We start from the raw sequence: 24,929 nt of genomic DNA, 5'->3' as shown, positions 1-24,929 counted from the left end.
CAAATTAGATCAAATCAGATTGTAACATATAAAGCAATATTTCTTGAAATATCTAACCTATTTATTGTCCAAAATTATCCTTAAAATCGAACTCAAAATTTTCTAGTTAAACAGAACTCGACAGAAATAGAAAAATATAAGACATTCATATTTTCCAGTATATCAGGAAAAGATATGCTTAGCGATCAGAAATCTATACAAATTCTGTTTGTACTTCTTTCAAATTCTCTTCCAAATATTGTGAAGTTGCAGACCTTATCGGCCGCTCTTTGTGTGTTGCGTAGGTATTGCCTTCCTGACTTTGTTGGCTACCGCGGAGGGTCACCTGTTTATGAAGGATGGATTCGTCGGGATTGGTCTTGACCTTTCCAAACTCGGAATAGGAGGGAAATGTCCCCCATCCGTAAATGTAACTTGTCCCTGTGGTATCAAGCAAACGCCCACAGAAGTCGCCGTTGCCATGTAAGTAGAAATTCATTACGTATTCCAAGTGCCCAATAATTCGTTACTTCAATGCTTTTTTTAAATAAATATTAGCCAACTGCCTAATAAATGGTAATAATTATTTTACTCCTGTAAGAGATTCAATGGAATTCATGACGTTCAAAATAGAAAAAGGAATTTTAACTAAATTAAATTCTACTTAGAAGTGATTTTTCGATGCAGTTTAACGCAGAGAAATGAAAATGGACTGTTGGTTTTAATTAAAGATATTCATATTATTAAAATATACTTGATCTGTTTATTAAATGGATTTCATCTGATTCACAATCTTCTAAAATATCTACTAATAACAAAGATGAATGTGTGTGCGTTTGCGATTTACAGGCCAAAACCTTTGACCTATATTTACCAAATTTGGCACAAAAAATTCAGTTTTAATATCTGTGTAGTTTACAAAGCGAATAAAAAAATACTGTACCTCGAAATTTAAACGATAGATAAACCACACATTTGCATTTTTAATAGTTTTGTCATGTAATAGGATTAGTCTCCATAAAGAAAGGCTCACTTACAAAATGAAGAGAACATATGTAAACTTTTGAATTTTATAAAAAAAATGAAGTTGCAGTATCGTGAAATTCACAAAATAAATAAAAGAGATATTTACATTTTTAATAGCGCCATGATATAAATGGTACTGATTTCCATTAAAAAGGTTCATATACATAATGAATAGAACACATGAAAACAATTATAAATAACTTGGCTTTAATACCTAAAAATATGGCGGAATTATAAACGGGAAGTCATATCTACACGATTAAATTGAAATTAAATATACTCAATAACACAAGTGAACCAGATGGTCGCCAAAGGTAATTAATATAAAATAGAACTGCAAAGATGAATTTCAAGTTTGAAAAATTTCTACATTTCTATGAAATTCTTCAAATCATGAAAATAGTTTTAGAAAGTATTATTGGTTTTAAAACATTTTCTTAAAATTTATGAAATACTTTCATAACACAAATCTATACGTAGTATAAAATGAAATCTCCTAAAAGCGTCTATATGTTGAGACCCGAAAAACTCGAGAAATACTTAACTAATTTTAGAGATATTTGTGCCGTTTTGTAGGACATTTATTGGGGAAAGTTTTAGCATATTGAAGTCATATCAAAATAAAAAAAAAGGAGTTTTATAATTGCGATTTTAATTATTTTCCTACTACGATTCGCGCATGCGTAAAGCACAGTATCTGCGCTTTGCAACTTATTTGCGCGTGAGCGGAAATCTCAAACTTCGCATGTGCAAATAGCAAGAGCTGTGGTATTCATATGCGATACATTTCTTTGTTTACGTCTGATTTTAAAACGCGATTCAAATCTCATTATCTCCAAAAGAAGGAAATTCAACTTTGGCCGGAGCACATTAAATGCCGAAACGCTTCGTTTGTTGCGCGATAATGAAAATGTAGAGGAAAGAAACTTTAGGATAGTGAATATCAGAGGAAGAATGTCCGCACTTTCTTCAAAGGAAAGCCTTCTACTGAGCGAAGTAGCCTCTCTCTTTAAATCGCACTGCAATTGAATTACAGAGACAGAATGAATCTCGCCTGTCTGCTGACAGAGGAAGACATTTAAATTTGAGACACCGGAGAAGTGAAAGAACAAACGTTCCTGATATTTGGTACGAAAAGGTACACCGTTCTGAATTTCGATCGATGTGTGGATTACAGAAATGATACCTCGGTTTCAATAAGAACAATATCTATAGTCTGTCCATATTGTTCAGCTTTAGGAACAACTTTATATACTGTCATTTTCGCCAAAAAATAATTTATCACCAAATTTTAGTAAAATGGCCGAATGTGGCTAGAACAGCAGCAATAGGGTAACGGTAGCAAAAGCGCCACCGAAAAATTTCCAACCTCGCAAGGCGCAAAATAATTGTATATCAAAATTTAGCCCAGCTATAAAATGGAAAGATGAATCAAAAGGCTTGTGTTGTTTACTAGGGAAAATTGAAACCATTTTAACACTTTAAATATGTTACAGCATTTATATATAGTTATTTTCACCCAAAAAAACAGCTTATCGCCAAATTTTAGCGCAATGGCTGAATGTGGCGCGAACAGCAGGTATAACGTTTCCAATCTTAAGATTCCGAGGAACGCTGTAGAAATTAACGGAAATATAGAAAAAGTCAGTAAATGCAGCAAAGAGAAATGCATAGAAAAAAAATTAATCGAAAATAATGAAAGTAAGCAGAAGAAGTATGTGCAGCAGGAAAAAAAATCAAGGTAAATGAATAGGAAAGATCGAAATACAATAACATAAAAAAATGCTGGCCATGTAACCCCAAACAAAGCGCCACCGAAACATTGCCTACCTCGAAAGGTGCCAAATGACTGTATATCAAAGCTTATCCTAAATATTTCTGAATGTGTGCAATAAAAAATTGTTTTGTAGTTATTTTTGATGATCTCTAAATATATTTTTGATCCCGCATGACATTTCCATGTCATATCGGATGGAGTCTAGACTTAAAAGTCTAAAGCTAATTTTTCTTCTTAGATGTTATGACACGGTCAACGCTATGCGGGTACTGCTAATTTTACTTATAAATTAAATAAATTTGTGCTTATAATGATTAATTTTGTTGCTTCATTTCAAACTATTTTCTAGAAATGAATTGATTGTCATCAGCAAATAATATTTGCTTTATCATCTCCAACTGAAATCAAAGTATGAACTCATAAATATATTGGAAAGTTTATGATATGAATATATAAAAAATTATGTAGATTATTACCACTATTTTTATATAGATTTTCACGTAATCGCAACATTTTTGTGACTCCACTATGGAAGTTGTATCAGTTCTAATGTTTTAATTTTTACATATTTTTATATGAATTTGAAACGCAATTATATCATATCTGATAGGTTTGGGGGAAACCTTTTTTTTACGATTGATACTGATTAAATTTTATATGACTTTGCACCTATTATTTATTTATTTGCTTTCTTTAAAAATTCAATTTATTTTTCAATATAGGAGGAACAGCACTGGCGAAATTTTCAGTTAAAATCATTTAAAACATTTTCAGAATATATTCTATTGAAATTGCCATCTTGAAATATATAATTTTCACGAGAATAATTCTGCTATTCTGATTTTGAAAATGACCTTTTTATTGATACACTTTTGGCTCGTTCATTGGAGCAACATTTTTTGCCACAACTGCTCTTAACTTCATAAGTAATACAGAAAAATAACATCTATGTCTGAAATTAAGAGTTTTGAATATAATAAAGAAACAACGGACGTTTTTCTGTGAATGCATTTATTTCATTATGCATCCATAAATAATATTAAAAATACAATGAAATCAAATGATTGTACAAATTTCTTTACGTCTTAAAGAATTGTCCCTATTAAGCCCCTTCAATTTTGCATTCATATTAACTTCTCACTTGTTGCTTTCGTCAAATCTCCTTCACTACTCTCACCATGTTGGGGAGAAATAAGATACGCCAAACTTTCACATAACGAAATCGCAACGTCTGCGAATACGTTGCCCATGACAACGCATTTCCCATGTTGTAAGAATATTCTGATAGACTGAATTCTATATTGGGTTCTATTCTGATAGTCTGAATTCTGTATTGGGTTCTATTCTGATAGACTAATTCTGTATTATGAATTTTGATAGATAGAATTCCAGTAGATATTGAGAAACAAGGAGATGCAAACAGTTTGATACTCAACACATGTGTTTCTATTTCTTTAATAATCAAAATAAATTCCCTATGATAACTTCGAGTTGTAAAAAAATCAGGGTTTTTAGAAACAAAGAATAATTATTCATGAGGTTCATGAAATCCGACCGAAGAAATCACATACTTGCAAGTTTATTTTAAAATATTATTATAGAATAAATTGTTGTTACAGATATTGTCCAAGATAAATTTGTCTACATACATTGGAAAATCATCAGAAAATTTAAAAAAAATTATCTAAAAATAATTATATATTCAAATAAACTCTGCCTCCATCATTAATATTTAAAAATAATAATAAAATCAACAATCTATTTGCAAAAGTTTTAGTTATCCAGAAATCTTTCAAACAACTTCAGTTTCCCAGAAATCTTTCGATGTTTTTGCCTTATAAGAGCCCATGGATGATGCACGTTATTTGTTCAAAAAAGTCTAGAATTCCAAATATTTTTTGAAAAATATTTGTGCTTGAAATGCCTGGAAAGCTTACATCTGTAAATATAATACTTCATATTTTCAATGTCTGCATTGCAATCACTATTTTTGCTTTATTCGCATTATTCGCTTCAGTTGAATTCACACCTATATATTGTGAAACGCTTATGAGTAATTTATTATGATGGTATAAAGACAATAGTATTTTCATTTCACTGTGGACAATAATGAGGATTGATTAATAATACATTATAGCATGAGGTGAAAAGTTACGCCGTGACTTTTTTTAAACCTCAAATCTTTAATAAAAATAGAAGAAGGAAATAGTTTCATCAAACAGATAGATAAATTTTAAATGATTGATTGAAAGTGTGAAAAGAGAAATATAAATAGATGTAGACTAGCAGGAAATACAAATTTGCTGTAATGGATGGCAACAGTTTATTATCATGGTATTCACAAATAAATTGTTCTTTTTCGTCCAGATGCAGTTATTCTTATCGATGGAAAGTAAGGTGTAAGCCGTGCGATGATCTCAAAGAAGAAGACGTTTGTCCACGATACAGAAGATGCCTACAATGCCATCCGAATGGAGGAGATAATTGCGCTACGTGTCCAGAAGGAAAGTATGGAGTTTGGTGTGAAAATGGTAAGAGAATCTGTAATATTTCCATCTTATCTAAGCAATGGTTAAAAATTTATAATATCCTGATTGCAACTACGAATTCTGCAAAAAAAAGTAAAACTATAGTTGGGTCATTAAGAGTTGTATTAAGTTGTCCCATAATTTCTATTGTTCTTTGCATTTTTTAATACAAAAAGGAACACACGATAGAATAGTTTATATGATTTATTGCATAATATATGAATCGAACTGCTCTGTATACTTTTTCTACTTCTTAGGAAGCCTTATTGTTACATCATTCAGAATTTCTTGGTGCATACTTGCAAAATATGCCTCTAGATGCGCTTTTATTTTGCTTACGGATTGGAACCGTTTATCATGCAGATAATTTTTTTAATAACAGTAACCATATCTGGTAAGCACAGGGGACATAATAGCACGTCCCTATTAAATTGTAATAGTTTTTCTCTTACAGCCAATACAACATGGAGGTTTGTATTGTCGCAATGAAAAACAGGGCTTCGTCTTTTTGTCAATTCTTGTCGTGTTTCTGCTATGGCACCTTTTAATCTATCAAGCCGATCACAGTATCTGGTAGAATTGATGATTTCACTTTGAGGAAGGATGCTTTTATATACAATATATGCGGAGATATGCGAAAAGACATTTTTTTTTTACCTATAAAGTCATTATGTTAATTTATTTGAAATTATTATTATTTCTATATTGATCACATAATAGTTGCCGATTAAAGTAATGTGTAAAAGTGATACTATTAATTGAATCCATTTATCCTCAAATAAAGGATATCGGGATGAAACATAAAAATACAGTGACAGCTTTAAAGACCATCGACGAAGCATTAACAATCATGTGTAGCACGAATTTCAAAACCAATTATTAATGTGCAAATGAATTTACTTTAATCGTTATATTAATAATAAATTATATTGTATAATCGTCTATGCTTATTCTTTAAAGTTAGTGTTAACTATATAATTCTAAATAGCAACTATACCAACAACAATAACAACAAATGAACATTTAAAGGTTCGTCTTTTTTAAAGCACCCTATCAAGAGTCAGAGTATCGATTAAAAATATCCCCTTATATGATATAAACATATTCTTTAAATTTTTCAAAAATCTGAATCAGAAAAAAATGAGATTCTGAGGCTCTCCTTTTCTTTTTTCAGACTGCGACTGTGTGAATGGAGGTGTCTGTCAGAGAGACGGAAGGTGTCTATGCTCCGCAGATTTCGAAGGAAGGAGATGTGAACGTCGTAAAGGTAAAAGTTTTTAAAATTTGTATTGTTTTTTTAAATATATCTAAAAGTTAAGAGCCTGAATTTAAACTGAACTGAAAATGATTTGTTATTCATTAGGATTTAAACAATTTTTCAATTAATGTTCATGCTTATGTACCTCTGTAAATTATTTACAGGCTGTAAACCTCCAGAACCACCCATTCCTCCTCTTCAAGTCGTTCTCAGTCCACCTGACATGCCGGTCACTGCTGTCTACACTTGTCCGAACGAATATGAATTGAGAGGTGCAGCCGTTCTCACGTGTATGTCTAACCACAAGTGGTCCGGTAAACCTCCAATGTGTCGTAAGTTACTTTTTTAAAAAATTCTTTTTGTTACTAACGTTGTTATTTATGGGATGTAACAGATAATTCAGGCTTAAAACATCTTTTCCACCATCAGATTTATGCTTGAAATACAACTCCGTTGAAAAAAGTTACTAGATAGATCGAAAACAGTTATTTTCTACAACATCAGCCCTTCGATTATTTTACCAGTATTTTTATGGTTTGTTTTAAATACAAACCATAAAAATAACTGCTTAATAAAATAAACCATTTGTTTTGAATACAAACCTTAAAGCAGCACAAAATAGGGATTTTGTGCAGCTTTATTGTTAGAAATGGTTTCTTTTCCGTAAGGGGACTTACTTATCATAAAACTATTCTGTAAATGTGATGCTATTCCATGTGCAATAAACCACGCCTTTTTTTTAACATTGATTAGAGTGTGTTATTTCCATTATTTCCATACCCAGTTTTCTAATTAGAGAGAATATTCTGCATTTCAATGAAGCTGAAGGTTACACCTCGATTTTTTTAAATTTTTATTTTAGAAGTATTTCCTTTTTAATAAAGGGGGTATTATTCTTTGCCTTAAAGCTATTCTATAAATGTGAGGCATTTCCAAGTGCCATAATCATTCCTTTTTTGCTTACTGATTGGTGATGGTCATATAAGCTCAATACTTATTTTGCCAATCAGGAAAAAAAATTCTCTGAGTTCGCATTAAGCCTGTGGTGAAAGCTTATAAGCCGGTTAACAGCTAGGCTACCCAAGCAATTGCTTTTGTATCGTGGTCATTTTACTGGGCTGCGAACCACAAGGTCCCATGTTCTATCCTCGCTCATAACGATCCGCTACAAGCCGAATCTAAACAATAAATTTGCTTTTTTATTGCTAAAACTATTTTCCTTTCAATAAGAAGGAGGGAGATTACTATTTACTTGATACATCTCCAAGTGTATCAAATAAATAGTAATCAAGTAATAGTAAGTACCTTTCATTTCGTATTTTCTTTTATTTTTTGCACTCTGATTTAAGGTGGTCATTCTCGTAAGATCAATATGCAGTTATCCAACCAGAGAGAATGTCTTGAATTCCCATTAGGTTGGAGCAGTTGCAAGAATTTGCTTCTTTGTTGATAAAAGTATTTTCTTTTTAGTAATGAGGAATTGCTTCCTGCAATAAATCTATTTTCAAAATGTGACGCGTCTCTAAGTATCATTTTTTTTTCTTGCTGATTGGTTAGTTCTCATTCCCAAAATACAATATTCTGATTGCCAACTTGAAAAAATTTCCAAGTTCTCAAGAGGTTTAAAATTAGTTTCGACGAGAGTATTAAATTTCTTATAAGAAAAAACCAGCTTCATAATTATATGGTCATAGATATTGTCGTCAATCGACATCTGAAGAATTCTTCGACTTTTATCGGAGACCATATCAGAACTAATATTAACCTCCTGATTACTATATCAATAAAATCTAGTTTTCGAAAGAGAGAGGATAAGGATTAATGGCGGAAATTTTATTACTTATGTCTTTCGAAATTCAATTCTACATTTCAAATTTAGAAAAAAATTGTGAGTTGCTACTTAAAGAAATTGAGATTATTTGGGTTTAAATATATTTAGTAAAATATAGCACAAACTTTAAGCGTGATTTTAGAAATGCTTCTAAGAAATGATTGCAGAAGTGATATAATTGGTTTAAAATATACTTTAATAAATGTAAAATAATGAGCTGAATATTTTAAACCACGCATTCCCTTTAAATAAACAATTAGGCATAGGCTTTTTTTTTGTTTGTTTTTGCAAATTTTGATCAAGTTAAAAAAATATTTGAAAAACATAGTAAATATTTAGCCATTAATATAGATATATATTATAATATTTATTTGCAATGTGCATTAAAAAACTAACTTTAGTTTGTAATGCAAATATTTTTGACGAATAAAATGAATATTTAAATATTTTTATACAGTTCGAAAATGTCCATTACTGAGCGCTCCTGCTAATGGACGACTCACATTTTCTACAAACGAATTAGTGGTTGGAGTGACAGCTAGCATTACATGCAACCTACACCATCGACTTATTGGAAGTCCAACCCTGACTTGCATGGAGGATGGAAACTGGAGTGGGGAACTTCCTTTGTGTGGTAAGCTTCTTTATTTCGCCTTCATTTTTTTACTAACTGCCTTTGCTGACTATCTGTTTCGCCGGGAAAATTATTTGTATTCGGTTTCAGTAAAATCTTTTATGCATAACTTCCTTCTCTCAGATACCCTCATGCGATATCTGAACTCATAACTTTGTGATAAATATGATTAAACCTGTGTTATTTTGCTAGTTTTACACCTATTTTATTAAGTGAGTACTTGAACCTTCCCAATAGAACTGAATCCCGTGAAGTCATAGTATCATTAAAAATCATCGTTTCAACTTTCTGGTTCCTAATGTAAGCACAGATTATGTGCAGAATCTTTCTTCCTCAGCTTTCAGTAGTTGAAGAAAATCACTTGTTTAAGCTTTTTTCTAATTTTGGAAACAACTACAAAGACCTGAATTCCATTGCAACAATGAAATTTATTGTTGAAAATTATCCAAATAAAAAATATTTTAAAAAAATGTTAAAATTCAGGGAAATGTTACCCGATAATATAATTGCTATCATAAAAAAAAAAGACTTTTATAAAAAATTCAAAAAGTGTAAAATCAGTTTCTTGCTTCAATATTTTCAGGGTTACTATAGAAAAATACCAAAATCAGTCTTTTATTCTTAATTATTTAAAATTCTAATAAAAATTTCAAAGAAAAACACCTAGATGTACATTCTCACTCTTTAAAATATATCTGTGCCAAATTTAGTAGCTTTAAATCAAATGGGCTGTTCTGTTGAACAAAAACACATACACAAATATACATTCTCCTTTATTATTAATAGAAACATTAAATTGATTATTATAATAATTGAAAATTGATAAATTATTATTCTTTTGAAAACTATGTAATTTTTTAATTAGAAAACATCTTGAAAGAGTTTCTGTATGAAAAAGTTATTTTTAATTTAATTAATATTATTAGAGTAATTTTCCTTTAATTTAATTTCGATTTCACCTTTGTTTTTAATATCAACTAACTTTAGATTTCGTAGAATTAAAATAAGGTACAAAGAATTTCTAATCATCTACACTACCTGCTATGAAACATAATTTCCAATCAGGAAATCTACACAGCTGCCCAAGGCCGCTTGCAAGTAGGCGGATTTAAAAATACTATTTTCGCAGTTCGAAAATAAATAAAATTGTAAAAAGCACAAATTCTATGTATGATAAAATAATAGAATAATATTAACAGTTTGTCAAGTATAATTGGTCAAGTTTCTGTTTGTTTGTTTACGTTCACTTAGTTAAAAGAATATGTAGCAATTGGATTATTCTGTCTTCTCATTTGGGTAATAGGTGGCGATGCCTGATTAGGTACGCATCCCATGGTGCATTGCGATTGTAAATGAGATGAGATGCTGTTCTGTTAGAGAGGTGCGCGCGTTCATGTCTTGTCTTTGTGTTTGTTTTGTGTGAAATGTAATCATTAAAGAAATGTTCCCGAAAACATCTATACAGATGTTTGCTTGGATCATAATGGTTTTCATTCTTGGATCTTGCTTCCACTGCACGGATCATAATGATTTTCATTCCACCACAAACATTTATAAATGCCGAACTATCTTTAATAATATTGTATAAAATTGAAATCATGATAGGTCACGATTGTATCTAACTGAAGTCATGGTAGGAAAATAAAAGCATATACGTATTCACAAAGCTAATAAAATAAGTCATTAGCATGTTAAAAATGTGCTGAAATGTGAAATTAAATTGACTGTCTTATTAAAAGAGTGGCATCATAATGTGCACTGCTGAGGGCATGGAAGTATCTAAATACTCCACCGATCCAACATTTATTATTTTGTAAACATTCAGCTTAAACCTATTATTTGAAAGAAAAATCTGCGAATTAAATCAGCGTTGCAAAAGCTCAAGGTTAGCACAATGTTTCACAAACGTCACGATGATTATTTTTTGACCTTGCATTAACTCAGGATGTAGATAATATTATATGAATTATTCATCTCTTCAAGATTATTGAAAGTTTTTTTTACGATGAAACCTTTACCCGCATTAAATGATCAAATAAAAATATTTTACTGAAGTTAAATTAAAAGTACCATTGCTGGCGATTTTTTAAAAAATTGAATAATATTAACTAGTTTACTTAATAAGTTTTTGGCTACGATATCATTATGTAAAATAATAATCAAATAATGAAAAATTAATATTACTTTTCATACCCTTTCATTCAAATAAATGAAGATATTAATATGATAAATCTGTAAAAATATAACTGAAACACTTAAATAATTTTATACTATTAAAATTTAAGCTACTGAATATATTTTAATCAAAATTTGTTCAGAAATACTATGAAGAATAAGAAAGATTTTATTGGAAGTTTTCTGATAATCAGCTAAATGTTTAATTTGTGACAAGTAGTTAAATATTTACTAATAAAAAAATATTATTCAGTGTGTAATCTCGGCTAAAAGTTTTTTTGCTGATACACATAGAATTAATAAGGTAATTTTCAATTAATTAAAAACTGCTTTTAAAAAAACAGAAAAAAGATCACTTTAAGTTAAGTATTCCATTCCTATTAATGAAAATATTACGAATTTATTTATGAATATTTATTATGAAATATTTACGAATATTTATTATGAAATATTTACGAATATTTATTACGAAATATATACTAATATTTATTATGAAATATTTACGAATATTTATTACGAAATATTGCGAATATTTATTATGAAATATTACGAATATTTATTTACGAAATATTACGAATTTACAAATTAATTCGTATTAATTCAAACTATTTGTATTTGGAATCGAATTAATTCTATTTCGAAAGTATTTCGAAAATTGTGAATATTTTTAAATCATTTTATTCCGAGTCACTATTTGCAGTGTAAATAGAACTTTATACCATTATTTTAAAATTATTGATAATTCAGAAACGATTATTAATTTTTGGAATTTTATTAAAAATCAGCTAGTTAAGCTGATTTCTCATTTTAATTTAAGAAATATATTAGACGAAAAAAAAAAATTGTATATGATGATATTTTATATAAAAATATATTAAAATTATATAATAAATTAAATATTATTTCAAAGTATTTTCATCCAGAGAAACATGGATACATCTGCTTCATGTTAAATATATTCCGATTACGTAGCTATCTGTATTCATACAATATTATCTAATAATATTAATCTGCCTGTGAATTACAGTATATTAGCTAATTAGATAACGAGAAATCACTCCTTCTCTGCTTAGCTGTAGCCTGACAAGTCAATGTCAGCAATAGAGTAAGGCAATAATTGATACAATATCTTTTGCGGCTAATAATTTAAAACATGGATGATAAAACAATGAATTAAAAATCAAATAAAAAATTCATTTTATTTTATTTCATTTAATGAATTAGTGAGCTGTTCTAATATTATAAAATTCAGAGATCATGGATGATACGAGTTTTGCAGCTGAGTTACTGAAAAAATATCTGAAGTAATCCTAACAGCTAAATCTTTACAATAATTCTAATATCAACCCTTTTGGGAAAATATAGTTTTAAAGAACTGGAGGAGACTGAAGAGTGATTCTTTTTTATTGAAAAAGAGAATAAATGCAAATTTTACTCAATTTATGCTTAACTAATTTCATTTTTATCCATCATGATGTTTTATTCATAAGCTCTGTGACAACAGAAAATGTCTAGTTGAACCTTGAAATAAATTTTCTAAATAGCTAACTCACAAGCAATCATACAGAAATAATACACATTTTTAGATTTTGTCTGATTTAATTTTTGATATTAACTGTTAAGCTTTCACTAATTATTATTTCTATTAATTGAATTTTAATGTATATAATTTACATCCATTGGAAATGTTTCAATGAATTTCTAGTTTAATAACGACTTGACATATTCGCCGTATAACGATATTTTCGTTTCTGACATCAAACGGTTCATTTTGAATATTGCACAAAACACATAAACTAGTGCATATTATTTATTTTTTTCTCATAACTTTGTCTCAATACAACAAAATATTCCTTTAACGTGATTTCGATATAAAACGAAAAGCAATGGCCGTATTTATTTTATAATTAAGTGACTTTGGCGGCTGGTTTGTCCGTCGGGAATATTGGTAATATTTCATTCCAATGAAATATATAAGGCTGTATTATTTTAATAATTTAATACCTCTTCATTTTATTATATAAATGAGCCCTCCTAATGGAAGTCTCCACACTTCTACTTCAATTTATATGCCACATTTAATTATTAAATTACAACTAGTAGCAGTTTTAGATTTTATTCTGTTTTCAGCTCACGACTTTGAGGATATACCGAAGACATTAGTGGTGTTTAATTTAAATTAAATCTCCTATGCATAACTTGTTATACATTATATTTATTACGAATATTATATATTATTTCAAATCTATATTATTGCAAATATTATCGCTGATATCTTCATGTCATTTTTTTTTTTTAAATTCTTTGAATTGTACATTTCCGTACTCCAAATTGTATTTGTAACAAATTTGGTACATCTATATCTACGATTTGGCTTGTAGAGAATCAATACACACACAGAGATTCTCCTTTATTATTAGTAGAGATATTGCACATCTTTATTTCTAAATGCCTTTCTTTTTCCAGAAAAGCTGGCTTCGTGTCCGGATCCAGGAAACGTGCAATTTGCAGATCGTATCATTCCTCCAGATGCCGTGAGGTTGGGCGGTCATTTCATCCAGGATTCTCGCATCGAGTACAAATGCCAGCCTGGCTATGAACAACTTGGAACTGACACCATACTCTGCTTATACGACGGGACTTGGTCGGACAGTTTGCCATCTTGCATTAAAGGTAGGCGGGAATTTAATTCTTTAAATCTATAAAATCAAATTCATTAAGAAATATAATTCGATGAATTTTTTTTGTTAGATTACATTGTTTTTCTGACCTAATTTGAAGATCCATAGCTTTTTCCATTTTTTTAAAAAATTGGATCATTAAATATTATATTAATTTAAACGGACCTTTCATCATAGCTCTGATAAAAAGTAAATATTCGGCACATCCGTTTCCTAACTTTCATAGTATTATCACTTCGCGTTTTTATTCGTTTTGTTAACTGCACAGATATTAAGCAGAGTCCTTCTTCTTAAACTTTCAATGATGAAAAAAAAAAAGATAATTAAATATTTGATGAAACAAGGAAATCGATTTGAATTTTAGGACAATAATGTAATATAATTTTAAAATAATATAAGAAAAGTTGCATTAATAATATTTAAGCACTCCCAGAATTTATATATTGTTTGTAAATTTCTAAACATAAAAGTATTTTAAGAAAGAAATACGATAAATCAAGTATGACATAGAAATTATTAGAAGCATTTTTATTTGAATAAAAAATTATTGCTACATTATTTACTATTCTGAAAGCTGAAATTTTTACTAAAAACTTTATTTTACTTTATGCTGCATTCCTTCCTTATTCTTTTTTTTTTTTTTACTTTACGCTGAATTATTCCTAAAAAGTATACACTGAGCAATTTAAAAATCGTATTTTTTTTTAGTGTCGACAATGATTCCAAACTGTAATACTAAAGGATCGGAAATTGTAAACAATGAAGGCGTATCAGTGAGGTAAGAGTGATTTAGATAATCTATTTCTATCAGGTAGGAAACAATATATGTCGAGTTATCTTTCTTACCCAAGCAAAACTACATTTTTTTTACTTCAATTCTAATTTGATCGCATATATTTTTTTTAAAATTTATTTATGCATGTTTATTTAAACATGAAATCGATTATTATTTTGCTATCTCATTATTTGCAAAATATAATTTTATAATTGAAGGTGAGTACAGCTCTTTTCAAAATATTCAAAAGACCAAATTTGTTGTTTATTCTTTTTCTGGTTTGGTTTGATTATATTAGCGTCCCGTTTGAAGCAACACTAGGGCTATTTTGGGACGGACCTCGCAATTTTGAACCACGGTCAGATGACGAGGACGACACCTGAGCTGGCACCCCCCTCTCCACACCAGCGGGAGGACGTTTGGTCATGACGGATTTAACGTGCAACAGACTCCCTTACACGACGGTTCTTCGGTGGAATCGGGTCACGAACCTGAAACCCTCAGGTTCCGAAGTCGAGACCTTACCACCAGGCCACTGCGGCCCATTCTTTTTCTGGAGATGCTTTTTCAGTACAGATTTTAGAGTAGAGAATTTTGATGATTAAAGTTATTTCACAAAAAATAATTATTGGCATTATCGTTACAGTAATTATATGAGATGATTCTGATGTCCCATTTTTTTATTTTCTCATATGCGCAGTAGAAAAAAAGTAAAGTAATCGTCAAAAAAAAAAAAAAAAAAAAATTCGAACACGAGATTTTGACGAATCTTTACTTTCTAGACCTCCCTGAATTCGAAATACACATTTTTAGAAGGTATCCATTTGTCTGCCTGTGATAATGATAATTCAAAAACGCTTTGAGCTAGACGGTTGAAATTTGGTATAAGGACTTTGCAATAAATTTGAAGGTTTTTTTGTCAAATTTGTGTAAAATCTGTTCAGAGGAAGTTCGTCTGCCTGGTTGTTCGAATATAAGTTAACACTATAATTACAAAACAAAGAGAGCTTGATAGATAAAATTCAGTTCACAGATTTAACACCTATAGTTTAGAACACCTCTCAAATTTTGAGCCAAATCCAACTACGGGTTAACTATTTGTCGGTCTGTACTTTCAGAAACATGTAAAAGCGATAATTCATAAACACAATGATTTAAACATATTAAATTTGAGGTGGGACTTTGTGACTCCAAGCGCAGTTTTGCATCAAATTTTTGTGTCAATCGGTCGAGAAAACGTGTCTAAAACACAAATTCGATTTTTGGATACTATCAACCTAAGCAAGGAATTAATCGCCAAACAACTTGCCAAGGATGACACGATAGATTCAGTAAAAATAGTAAATTCATGCCAAAAACTAATAATTCGTAACTATTGCAAGCCAATGTAATATGAGTGTTCTATTGCATGACAAGTTTATTAGAGCTATGTGAGAAAGTTGAGGAGAGACCACTCCGGCTTATTATCACTTGTGATTTATTAATTGATTTATTGAAGTGTAAAGAATATAGGATGCTTTTTAATATAAGCGTACCTTTTACAGTAAACCCCATCGTATTGTAAAAGACTTTGCCAAAGAGCCTATAAAAACAAAGAAATTAATCTTCATATGTAGGATGAGTTACACTTTTTTGAAGAATGAAGTGCGTAACTTGTTTTATATGGTTATTGATCATTCACAAGCTCTACTCAAAAATCTCTTGTATCTTTTTATTTCTTTATCTTTTCTTTGATTACATAATTACAAGATAGATTTCAACATAACAATTGTTCTGCTTTAAAAATGATACCTTAATGTAATATAACTTAAATAAATCATATCATTTTTTACCATACAATGTCCGCCCTAATCATGGTACAGTGCTTAATTTTTAAATCGCCCAAGATAAACATAAGCTTTTATAAAAAATTATATTTTATATTTGAGTCAATAAATGTACTACTAAAAACCAACTGTGAACATTTTATATAATCCTCAACCCTATTGTTCATATTTAGTAATTATTGGTACACTAACATTTTAAATAAAAACAGTTCCATTCTTCTGCGAATAAAGCTTATGAAAATTAGAATAAGGTTGTTTTAGATCATGACTGCTTCAAGTTTAGTTTAGTTATATTAACGTCCCGTAAAGCAACACTAGGGCTATTTTGGGACAGACCTCGTAATTTTGAACCGGGGTCAGATGACGAGGACGACACCTGAGCTAGCAACCACACCACACTACACCAGCGGGAGGACGTTTGGCATGACGGATTTAACGTGCAACAGACCCCCTTACACGACGGTTCTTCGGTGGAATCGGGTCTCGAACCTGAAACCCTACGGCTCACAAGCCGAGACCTTACCACCAGGCCACCGCAGCTTAGAGGGAAGATCCCCTAGTCAGTGTACAGCATTTCCTCTAGATGATTGTTGATTGATCTAAAATAATAAAATTCAAAGCTTCATAACTTCAATTTTGGTCGCAGAAGTGTGGAGTTTTTTTGTTTCAAACGTTTGAACGCCAAGAAAATGTTACTAAACTTATCAAATGAATATGCTTGGTAGACTTAAATTATTTTTCCGAATGAAAGGATAGACTCATCTCTAACGTTTAGAAATCAACTACTAGTCCCACGTTCATAAAGAGAGCATAAAATGAACTACTAAATCTTTAAGAAATTATTCATGAAATATATATTTTTAGAAAAGGATTGCTATAAATTTTCTGATACTTAATTCATATTGCCGCATTGAAAAGAGGCAGTCGACTTTCCATGGCTGAATGGTCATAACACTGGTCAAGGGATATCATAAGTAATCAAGGGATATCATAAGTTTGAATCCCGCTAGAGACAATGCGATTCGCAGTCTGTGTAAATATATAATTCCTTGATTTTATGTTTTCCTTTATTTCATGTTCTAGAAGATTCTGGGCCTTTCTTTAGTTTACCAAATAAGTGTTCTGGACTTTTTTTACTGTCTCCAGAGAAGTATTCTGGAACTTTCCCTGCTAGTATAAAAGCAGAAGATCTGTCAGTCACTGTGTTCTGAGTTGAGTTAATAAATTGGTTTAGCTCTACTTCTTGTGTGTGTCATTGTGTTCCACACTAAAGTACAATATATATGTGAAATATTACAACTTCCAAATCTTATTCATTCGATTGAGTATGACATTTTGCTTTTATTTTCAGAATCATTTGCCCTCCTGAGTGCGTCGATGAAGATTTCAATGTATGGGGAACTTCCATCTACCGACAAAATTCGTCCGTTTGCCAAGCTGCCATTCATTCTGCTAAAATCACGAACAGTGGGGGTCAAGTGGCTGTAATCAATAATGGACCCTACTCCCACTTCACTGGAAGTTATTCCAACAATATCGAATCAGAAAGGTAAGCAACAGCGCTGTCTTCAAATGAATCATTTTGCGTTAGTCATGAATTCACAACTACAATTTTCTTTATCTTGATTAGAAACTATTAGAAATTCTCTTATTCATTAAAATTTTATATGACACTGAATCATATTTTTACTGCATAAAAGATTTATAACAATGAAAACATCAAATAGAGGTTTTAAGTTCGTAGAATCAGAAATTAAGTTAACTTTCTAATATAATAAACCATTTTTATTTCTTCATATGCGAAGTATAGAGGAAGTAATGTAATTGTCAAAAAATTCGATCTCAAGATTTTGATAAATCTCCACGTTTCAGATCTCCCTGCGTTCGAAAAACACATTTTTGGAAAATGTCTGTCTCTCCATCGGTCTATCTGTCTGTAACAAAAATAACTTTAAAAGTTTGAGTTTGTCGTGATCGTTCTAATTCTCTCGGAGAAAGCGCGCCAAAAGTAGCTCCGAGGGATAGAGCGTGCGATATTGTCGTCTAATAAAGATATATTTTTGATATAACCGAAGAGTGATTGCTTCCAAACCCTTACATGGAGTCAGATTATGACAAATAACATTATGGATTAATCGATCCTCTTCAAGTTTCGTGGATGAAATTTGACATATGGTCTTCATACAAAATTCGTAAATTTTGAGCAAAATTCATTTTGAGTAATTCTATCTGCCCAGTTGTTCTATTATAAGCTAACATGATAACTACAAAAGGAAGACAGCTAGATGGATAAAATTCGTTACACGGATTTAACATCTATATTGTTGACTCCTATCAAAATTTGAACCAAATCAAACAAATGGTTGAACATCTTCCCGCCTATTCCTTCAAAAGCATTGCGATAACTCAAAAACGCTAACTGGTGTGTAATTTTGTGACTATAATTGTAATTCTCTGTTAAATTTTGGTTTCAATTAGTTGGAAAAAATGCGTCTAAAGAACAAATCCAATTTACTATTAACCGCATACCAGGGATTAAAAACCAAAAAACTCGTCTAGAATCATACTATAGATTCAATAAAAATGATAATTCACACCAAAGGTTAATATTTCGTAAATACTGTATGACCAATCTCATGTAAGGTGTTCTCTGCCTCACCCGAGGCACATACTTTTTTGAGGGGTGGGTGGAATGTGCGAGAAGATTTTTCAGAAACCATTCCCTCTGGTTGATACAAAATGTTAACATTTTTACATGTTGAATATTCAAATGATTTTGTTAAATGTGACTTGAATATTTATCTAAATATTTACTGAAAAATTTTAGCATTCCAAAAATGTCTGCTTAATATTTTGGAATGCCATGTTTCACAATCAGTAATCTTTATTTTGAGCATAATTAACATTGAGCTTTCAAGGTTAAACTCAGTATGTATTCCAAGGCGTTAAGAAAATAGATTACTTCTCGTCTTTAAAACAAAAAGTGAGAATTGCTGAGACAGAGCAAATGCCATTATATTTCATAGAAATTTTTTTATAGAATGATATTTTATTTTATTTCGGATGCCTTTTTATACTAAGTGACATGAAAATATTTCAGCTATGATGGACGAGATTTAAGTTTCCGTTTTGACAGACTGCCTCCAATAAGCCGATCAGGAAACACTAAAGGTTTGTGTTCAAAGAAATACATTTTTTTTTTTGTCCTTTATAATTTTGTTAGTCTTATTAAAATTTCCTTGAAGATTATGGCATAGAATCATTTACAGATAATTCAGGATGTTAACCCTTATATTAATTTTGTAATTGCCCATAATTTTATCGTTTACAGTGTTTTTCAAAATCTGTGCTATAATCAGACTTATGTGTCAAACAAAAATGCAGGAGTCATTTCTTGCTAAGACTTGAAAAATTATTTATATAATAATGAGTGTAATTCTCTGGAAACAAATGCTTTATCTAAATCAAAAGAGGTCTGTGTCTCCTTACTCACGTTACACCATCTCCTTGGCAGAAAGACGTCACGCTCAGTGCCAACGATCACAATATGCTACAAACTGTATCGATATATAGTTTTTTTTACTTCTTGGATACGAAGCGAAAGTATTATAATCAACAAAAAAAATTCCGAATTCGAGATTTTGTCGAATTTTTACGCTTCAAACTTTCCTGAGTTAGAAACTCACACTTTTGGATTTTATTTTAGATGGGGAGGGAAGGGGTTGAATTCACCTGTCTATGAACATGATAATTGAAAAAAAGTTTTTAGCTAGACGGATCGTTTGCCGATCCTGCTGTCTGAATTTAAATTAATACTCTGTATACAAAAGAACTAAAAGCTATTACTTACTTAGCTTAGTACACAGCTTTATTTAACTTAGTACACAGATTTATCTAAAGTGTAAACATGTTTAAAATTTGGAATTAAGTCTATCATGGAGTTGATCGTTTATCAGTTTGATCTGAACTTTTACAAGCATGTCATCGAGATAACTAAAAAAAAGCAATGATTAAATGTGTGAAATTTCGTATGTGATTTTGTGACTACAATTGTCTCTCTGTGCCCAATTTTAATTCATTCGAAATAGAGCATCCAAAACATACATTCGGTTTTCTGGCACATATGTATTGGCCGCAACCCAATTATTAATTACTAAAGATTTCATGCTGATTGGCTCTTTCGTAACTATTGTTCACCGACTGCATACAATTAATAATCCACAAGTACATTAAAAAAAAAAGTGTACAAGAAATTTTGGGGGTGACCATGTCACTGGTTACATAAGCATTTTATATTGTGATGCAAAAATACTGATAAATATTTGATTTTAATATGCAGGGTGTTCACTTTAATTAAGGCCTAATAGCTGACTTTTAAACTGTTAAACATATACTTCCTGTTGGAAAAATATTTTAAATTACACAAATAACTATATTTTATTCTGTTTGATTCAATTGATGAGGTTTTTTTAAAAAGTACGAAACCTAAATTTATACATACCCCCAGTTATATCACTTAGATTTAGAAAAATATCTTTTAAATCCTAAAATTTTAATAAAATAAGTAACATTATTCTGCTGCTAAAATTAGCCCAGTTATGAAATTTTTTGTATCGGTATTTTGGACGATTCTAGACAATTTTACGTGATGCCAAGAGAAGATTGTATCAATCAATGAACCACACTTGCTTGCGATTGTTCTTAATGGCTTAAAATAATGAAATTAAAAAAATTCATTTCTTGGTCAGTTTTAATCACATAGGAGTGGAATTGTTTTTGTTTAAAATATTAGAATATTGTAACGAAACTTGTTCTTACTTGGCTCGGACAGAATGGTTCAGTGGTAGAATGCTATGATGTGAAAGTGGCAGATCACAAGTTTGTATCTGATTGCAGGCAAGTTGCCTCAAAATTGTTTTATTATTGACTTACTTCTTGTTATTTCTCGTTTGTTATTTTTATCTTTCTAAATCTGGAAGATTTGAGTCATTTCATCTTGTGAATAAAAACAGATGTAATGTTAGTTCCTTGAATAAAGTCTCGAGTTAAGATTAGCGAGTGCTATTTTCGACTTTATCTACGGTATTCTTCAGTTATCTACAGTATTCTAGCTTTATCTACGGTAACTTCATCTACGCTACAATATGAAGAATGTTTTACTAATTATTACTAACAGGATTAGAAGATAGTTCATAAATTTAATAATAAATACTTTCATAATTTTCTCAATAGTACATCTATTGACACAAATAAATTCAAAATATGTTTACGAATGAAGCATGTAGCTGTCTCTTCCGATTTAGGAATTAATTATTAGGCCGTAATTAGAGGGAACATTCAGTTAATAAAAGAGAATGATATAAAATTATGGAACCACACAGGCATCATCTCAACAAAATACCGAATTATTTGCATTTCAGATTCCTGATGGCTTGGATATAAACAAATTCTATCTTGTGTGAATCACAGAGAGTTTGAATAATGATATTAAAACATGATTAGTTCTTGCAATTTACTTTTATTCCGAATGTCATGAGAGTTAATCAAATTATTTATTCTAGAAGGCTGATACTCTCGTTAGAAAACTTTGGATAATTGACAGATAATGCATAAACTTAATTTTTTGTATGTTTGATGCATGGAGCAGATGATATCAGTTAATTGATCCATATGATATTCTATTTATGTTTATCTTTTTATTTAAGAACGTAATGACAACTTTCAGATTTTTTTAAAAAAATTTAATGGAAAAAAGTTTTTTTTGGACAATCACATTTTATAATTACATTATAATTATTTTGATTTCATTGCTTATATAAGGGAGTAATGCCTTTCTTGTGTGTCTTTTGTAGAATGCGAGAAAGGATTAGAAAAACTGGCTCACGTCTGTGTTTACGTTTCGAACAACAAGCGTACTTATAAAGAAGCAGTAGCTGTTTGTTCAAATATGGGATATCAGATGGAGTTGCCCTCGGCATCTGATGACAGACTCAGCTTGGTGACTCTGTTGACCTCAAAAAGTAAATTTATTTATTTTAAAACGGAAAAAATAGTAATCAGAAACTTTATCAATATATCTTGTTTCCCAATGACTAAAAAAAAAAGTGTACATAAAGTGGAACTCAGTTCAGAGTTTGTTGAATCTTCGAAAGGATATATAAACTGACGATGATTTTTTTATATAAAATCTGATTATAGAAATTACGATTTTTAAATATGTACTGTATCTTATGCAATAATCCCCAAATGCAAGATCATTACGATTGTGTATGTGAAAGATTTTTCGAAATAACAAACATGGAGTTCTTTAAATATTTTTATTCTTCATAATTTTAAAGAAATAATTCAGTTTTTATCTAATCAAAATTCTTTGTCAAAGCCAAGATGAACTGAATACAGAGAGCCGTCCAAGATCACGAGACAGTATTTCGAACTTTTAGAAAGGAATTTGCTGATATCTCGTTTTGATCGCTGGAGGGAAATAATAACTTGTGAAGCTCAAGAGTTAAAATTACAATGAAGTTGGCAATCGAATGATTACCTTTAGAATGTATTTTAATTTGAAATGCTAATTATGTCTCTATCTTCTCAAATTTAGGCGTACGGAATACCTTGTCAAAAAACATATTAATATTTGAAACAACTTAATAGTTTTACAACAAGTAATATGAAAACTAGCATTGCACAAGATTAGATGCTAATTTTTAAATTATCTGTTCATGTAATTTAGGTTTTTTTTAATTGTTTATTCGAATACTTACTTAGGATTAAGTTTTTGCCTTGTATTTTCTAGAAAAATAGCGCATTCCCAAACGCTATCTTGTACAAAGATGAAAAGTCAAATGCATCAGGTCTAATTTTCAGCTATCTGAGTGGCATTTTAAATGATGGAATGGATAACTGTTCTTTCTAATGCAGAATGCTATTTATAAAAGAGCGACAAAATAGGCTTGTTTAATAGAAGCTTTATTCAGTTTAGTTTGATAAATGTCGCACTTTCGATTCAACACGAAGGCTATTTTTAAAAAACCCTCATAATTTCGTAAAATCGCGCGCGCGCGCGTGTGTGTATTGTTTTTATTTTGAATGGAATTTTACAGCCAGATACTTCTTAACAAAAATGTTAAGATATGCTGCTGTTCCATAATTGCAAATGTATGTGCAAGTGCACGCATTCACGTTTTTTGTGCTCCTAGAAAAATATTATTATGTAAGTAAATAATGATGTCAAAGAGTTTATTGAAAAATTAATCATTAGAAATCGCATGATACGTGAGAATAAAAATACTAAATTCATAGAAGAATTAAAGCAATCGTCAAAGCATTCGAACTCAAGATTTTGACGAATCTCCTCATTTTAAACTTCCCTGATTTCGAAAAATACATTTTTAGAAAATGTCTGTCTCTGACAAAACTTTTTGAGCTTGACTATTGAAATTTGGTATACGGTCTTTATACCAAATTTGCAAATTTCTTTTAAATTTTGTGTAAAATATGTTTAGAGGAAGTCCCATGTCGAGTTATTAAATGAGATAGATAGATAAAATTCGGTACACAGATTAAACATCTAAAGTGTAGACATCTGTCAAAACAAACCAAAGAATGATTGTCTTTCGGTCTGTATTTTCAAAAACATGTTAACGTGATAATTCAAAAAAGCAATAACTTAAATATATAAAATTAGACAAAGGATTTTGTGACTACAAGCCCAGCTTTGTGTGAAATCTGTGTTTCAATCGATTGAAAAAAAAAAAAAAAAAAAAAAAAAAAAACGTATCTAAATCGCAAATTCGATTTTCAGACTCTATTAGTCGAATGCAAGGGATTTATCGCCAAAAATTAGCCCAAGGATTACACGATAGATTCAGTAAAAACTTCCGGCAAAAATTAATATTTGTAACTATTGTCCTCCAATGCCATGCTAGATATTCTCTGGCATGACAAGTTTATTAGAGTGTATGCGAGAAAGTTTTGGAGAATTTTTCGAAACTTTTCAATTTAAATTACCAAAATTTTAAAAATGCCGAATTGTTCTTAGAAATTTTAACTTAAAATGTGCGAAGAACGTATTATAAAATCACTTGAAATATTTTATATATTAAGATAATATATTTTTTTAAATAGATATCGGTACTGCTTGGGGTGAAGTGGATATTGAAGCTCCCGAGGATAATGCAACAGAAGTTTTTAAAACAAATCCTGAGTGTCCAAGTGTGTCCATAGAAGGTCTAGAATTTAAGCCAAGTGACCAAAGATGCGATCAAATATTAAGCTATGTTTGCGTCAAAAAGTCCCAAGCCAGTTCATTAGGTATGTTTCGCTTTAATATTGTGAATTTGAAATTGCGATGTTTATTCTAAAGATTTAAAAACATTTTAACTTTTTTTTTTTGCTATTATGAGTGCACATCAGATCATTGTAACGTATTTACATACGAAA

At 30.3% G+C, this 24,929-nt stretch overlaps 1 protein-coding gene across 3 annotated transcripts in view; it reads left to right on the top strand.

The window, feature by feature from the left end:
• The window catches only part of LOC129963048 (limulus clotting factor C-like), a 55,617-nt gene that overhangs the window by 15,157 nt on the left and 15,531 nt on the right, over positions 1–24,929 (top strand). For 2 of the 3 annotated variants that reach the window (XM_056077068.1, XM_056077067.1), the window contains exons 2-12: positions 285–462; positions 5,150–5,313; positions 6,485–6,577; positions 6,733–6,900; positions 8,857–9,033; positions 13,675–13,881; positions 14,598–14,667; positions 17,842–18,039; positions 19,591–19,661; positions 22,343–22,510; positions 24,615–24,800. In XM_056077068.1, coding sequence (XP_055933043.1) covers positions 285–462; positions 5,150–5,313; positions 6,485–6,577; positions 6,733–6,900; positions 8,857–9,033; positions 13,675–13,881; positions 14,598–14,667; positions 17,842–18,039; positions 19,591–19,661; positions 22,343–22,510; positions 24,615–24,800 — 1,680 coding nt within the window. The remainder of the gene's footprint in view (positions 1–284; positions 463–5,149; positions 5,314–6,484; positions 6,578–6,732; positions 6,901–8,856; positions 9,034–13,674; positions 13,882–14,597; positions 14,668–17,841; positions 18,040–19,590; positions 19,662–22,342; positions 22,511–24,614; positions 24,801–24,929) is intronic. The other variant, XM_056077069.1, reaches the window with a different exon arrangement.

The sequence above is a fragment of the Argiope bruennichi genome, chromosome 3, assembly GCF_947563725.1.
Source record: "Argiope bruennichi chromosome 3, qqArgBrue1.1, whole genome shotgun sequence".
Classification (NCBI taxonomy): domain Eukaryota; kingdom Metazoa; phylum Arthropoda; class Arachnida; order Araneae; family Araneidae; genus Argiope; species Argiope bruennichi.
This window is presented reverse-complemented; position numbering and strand designations above follow the sequence as displayed.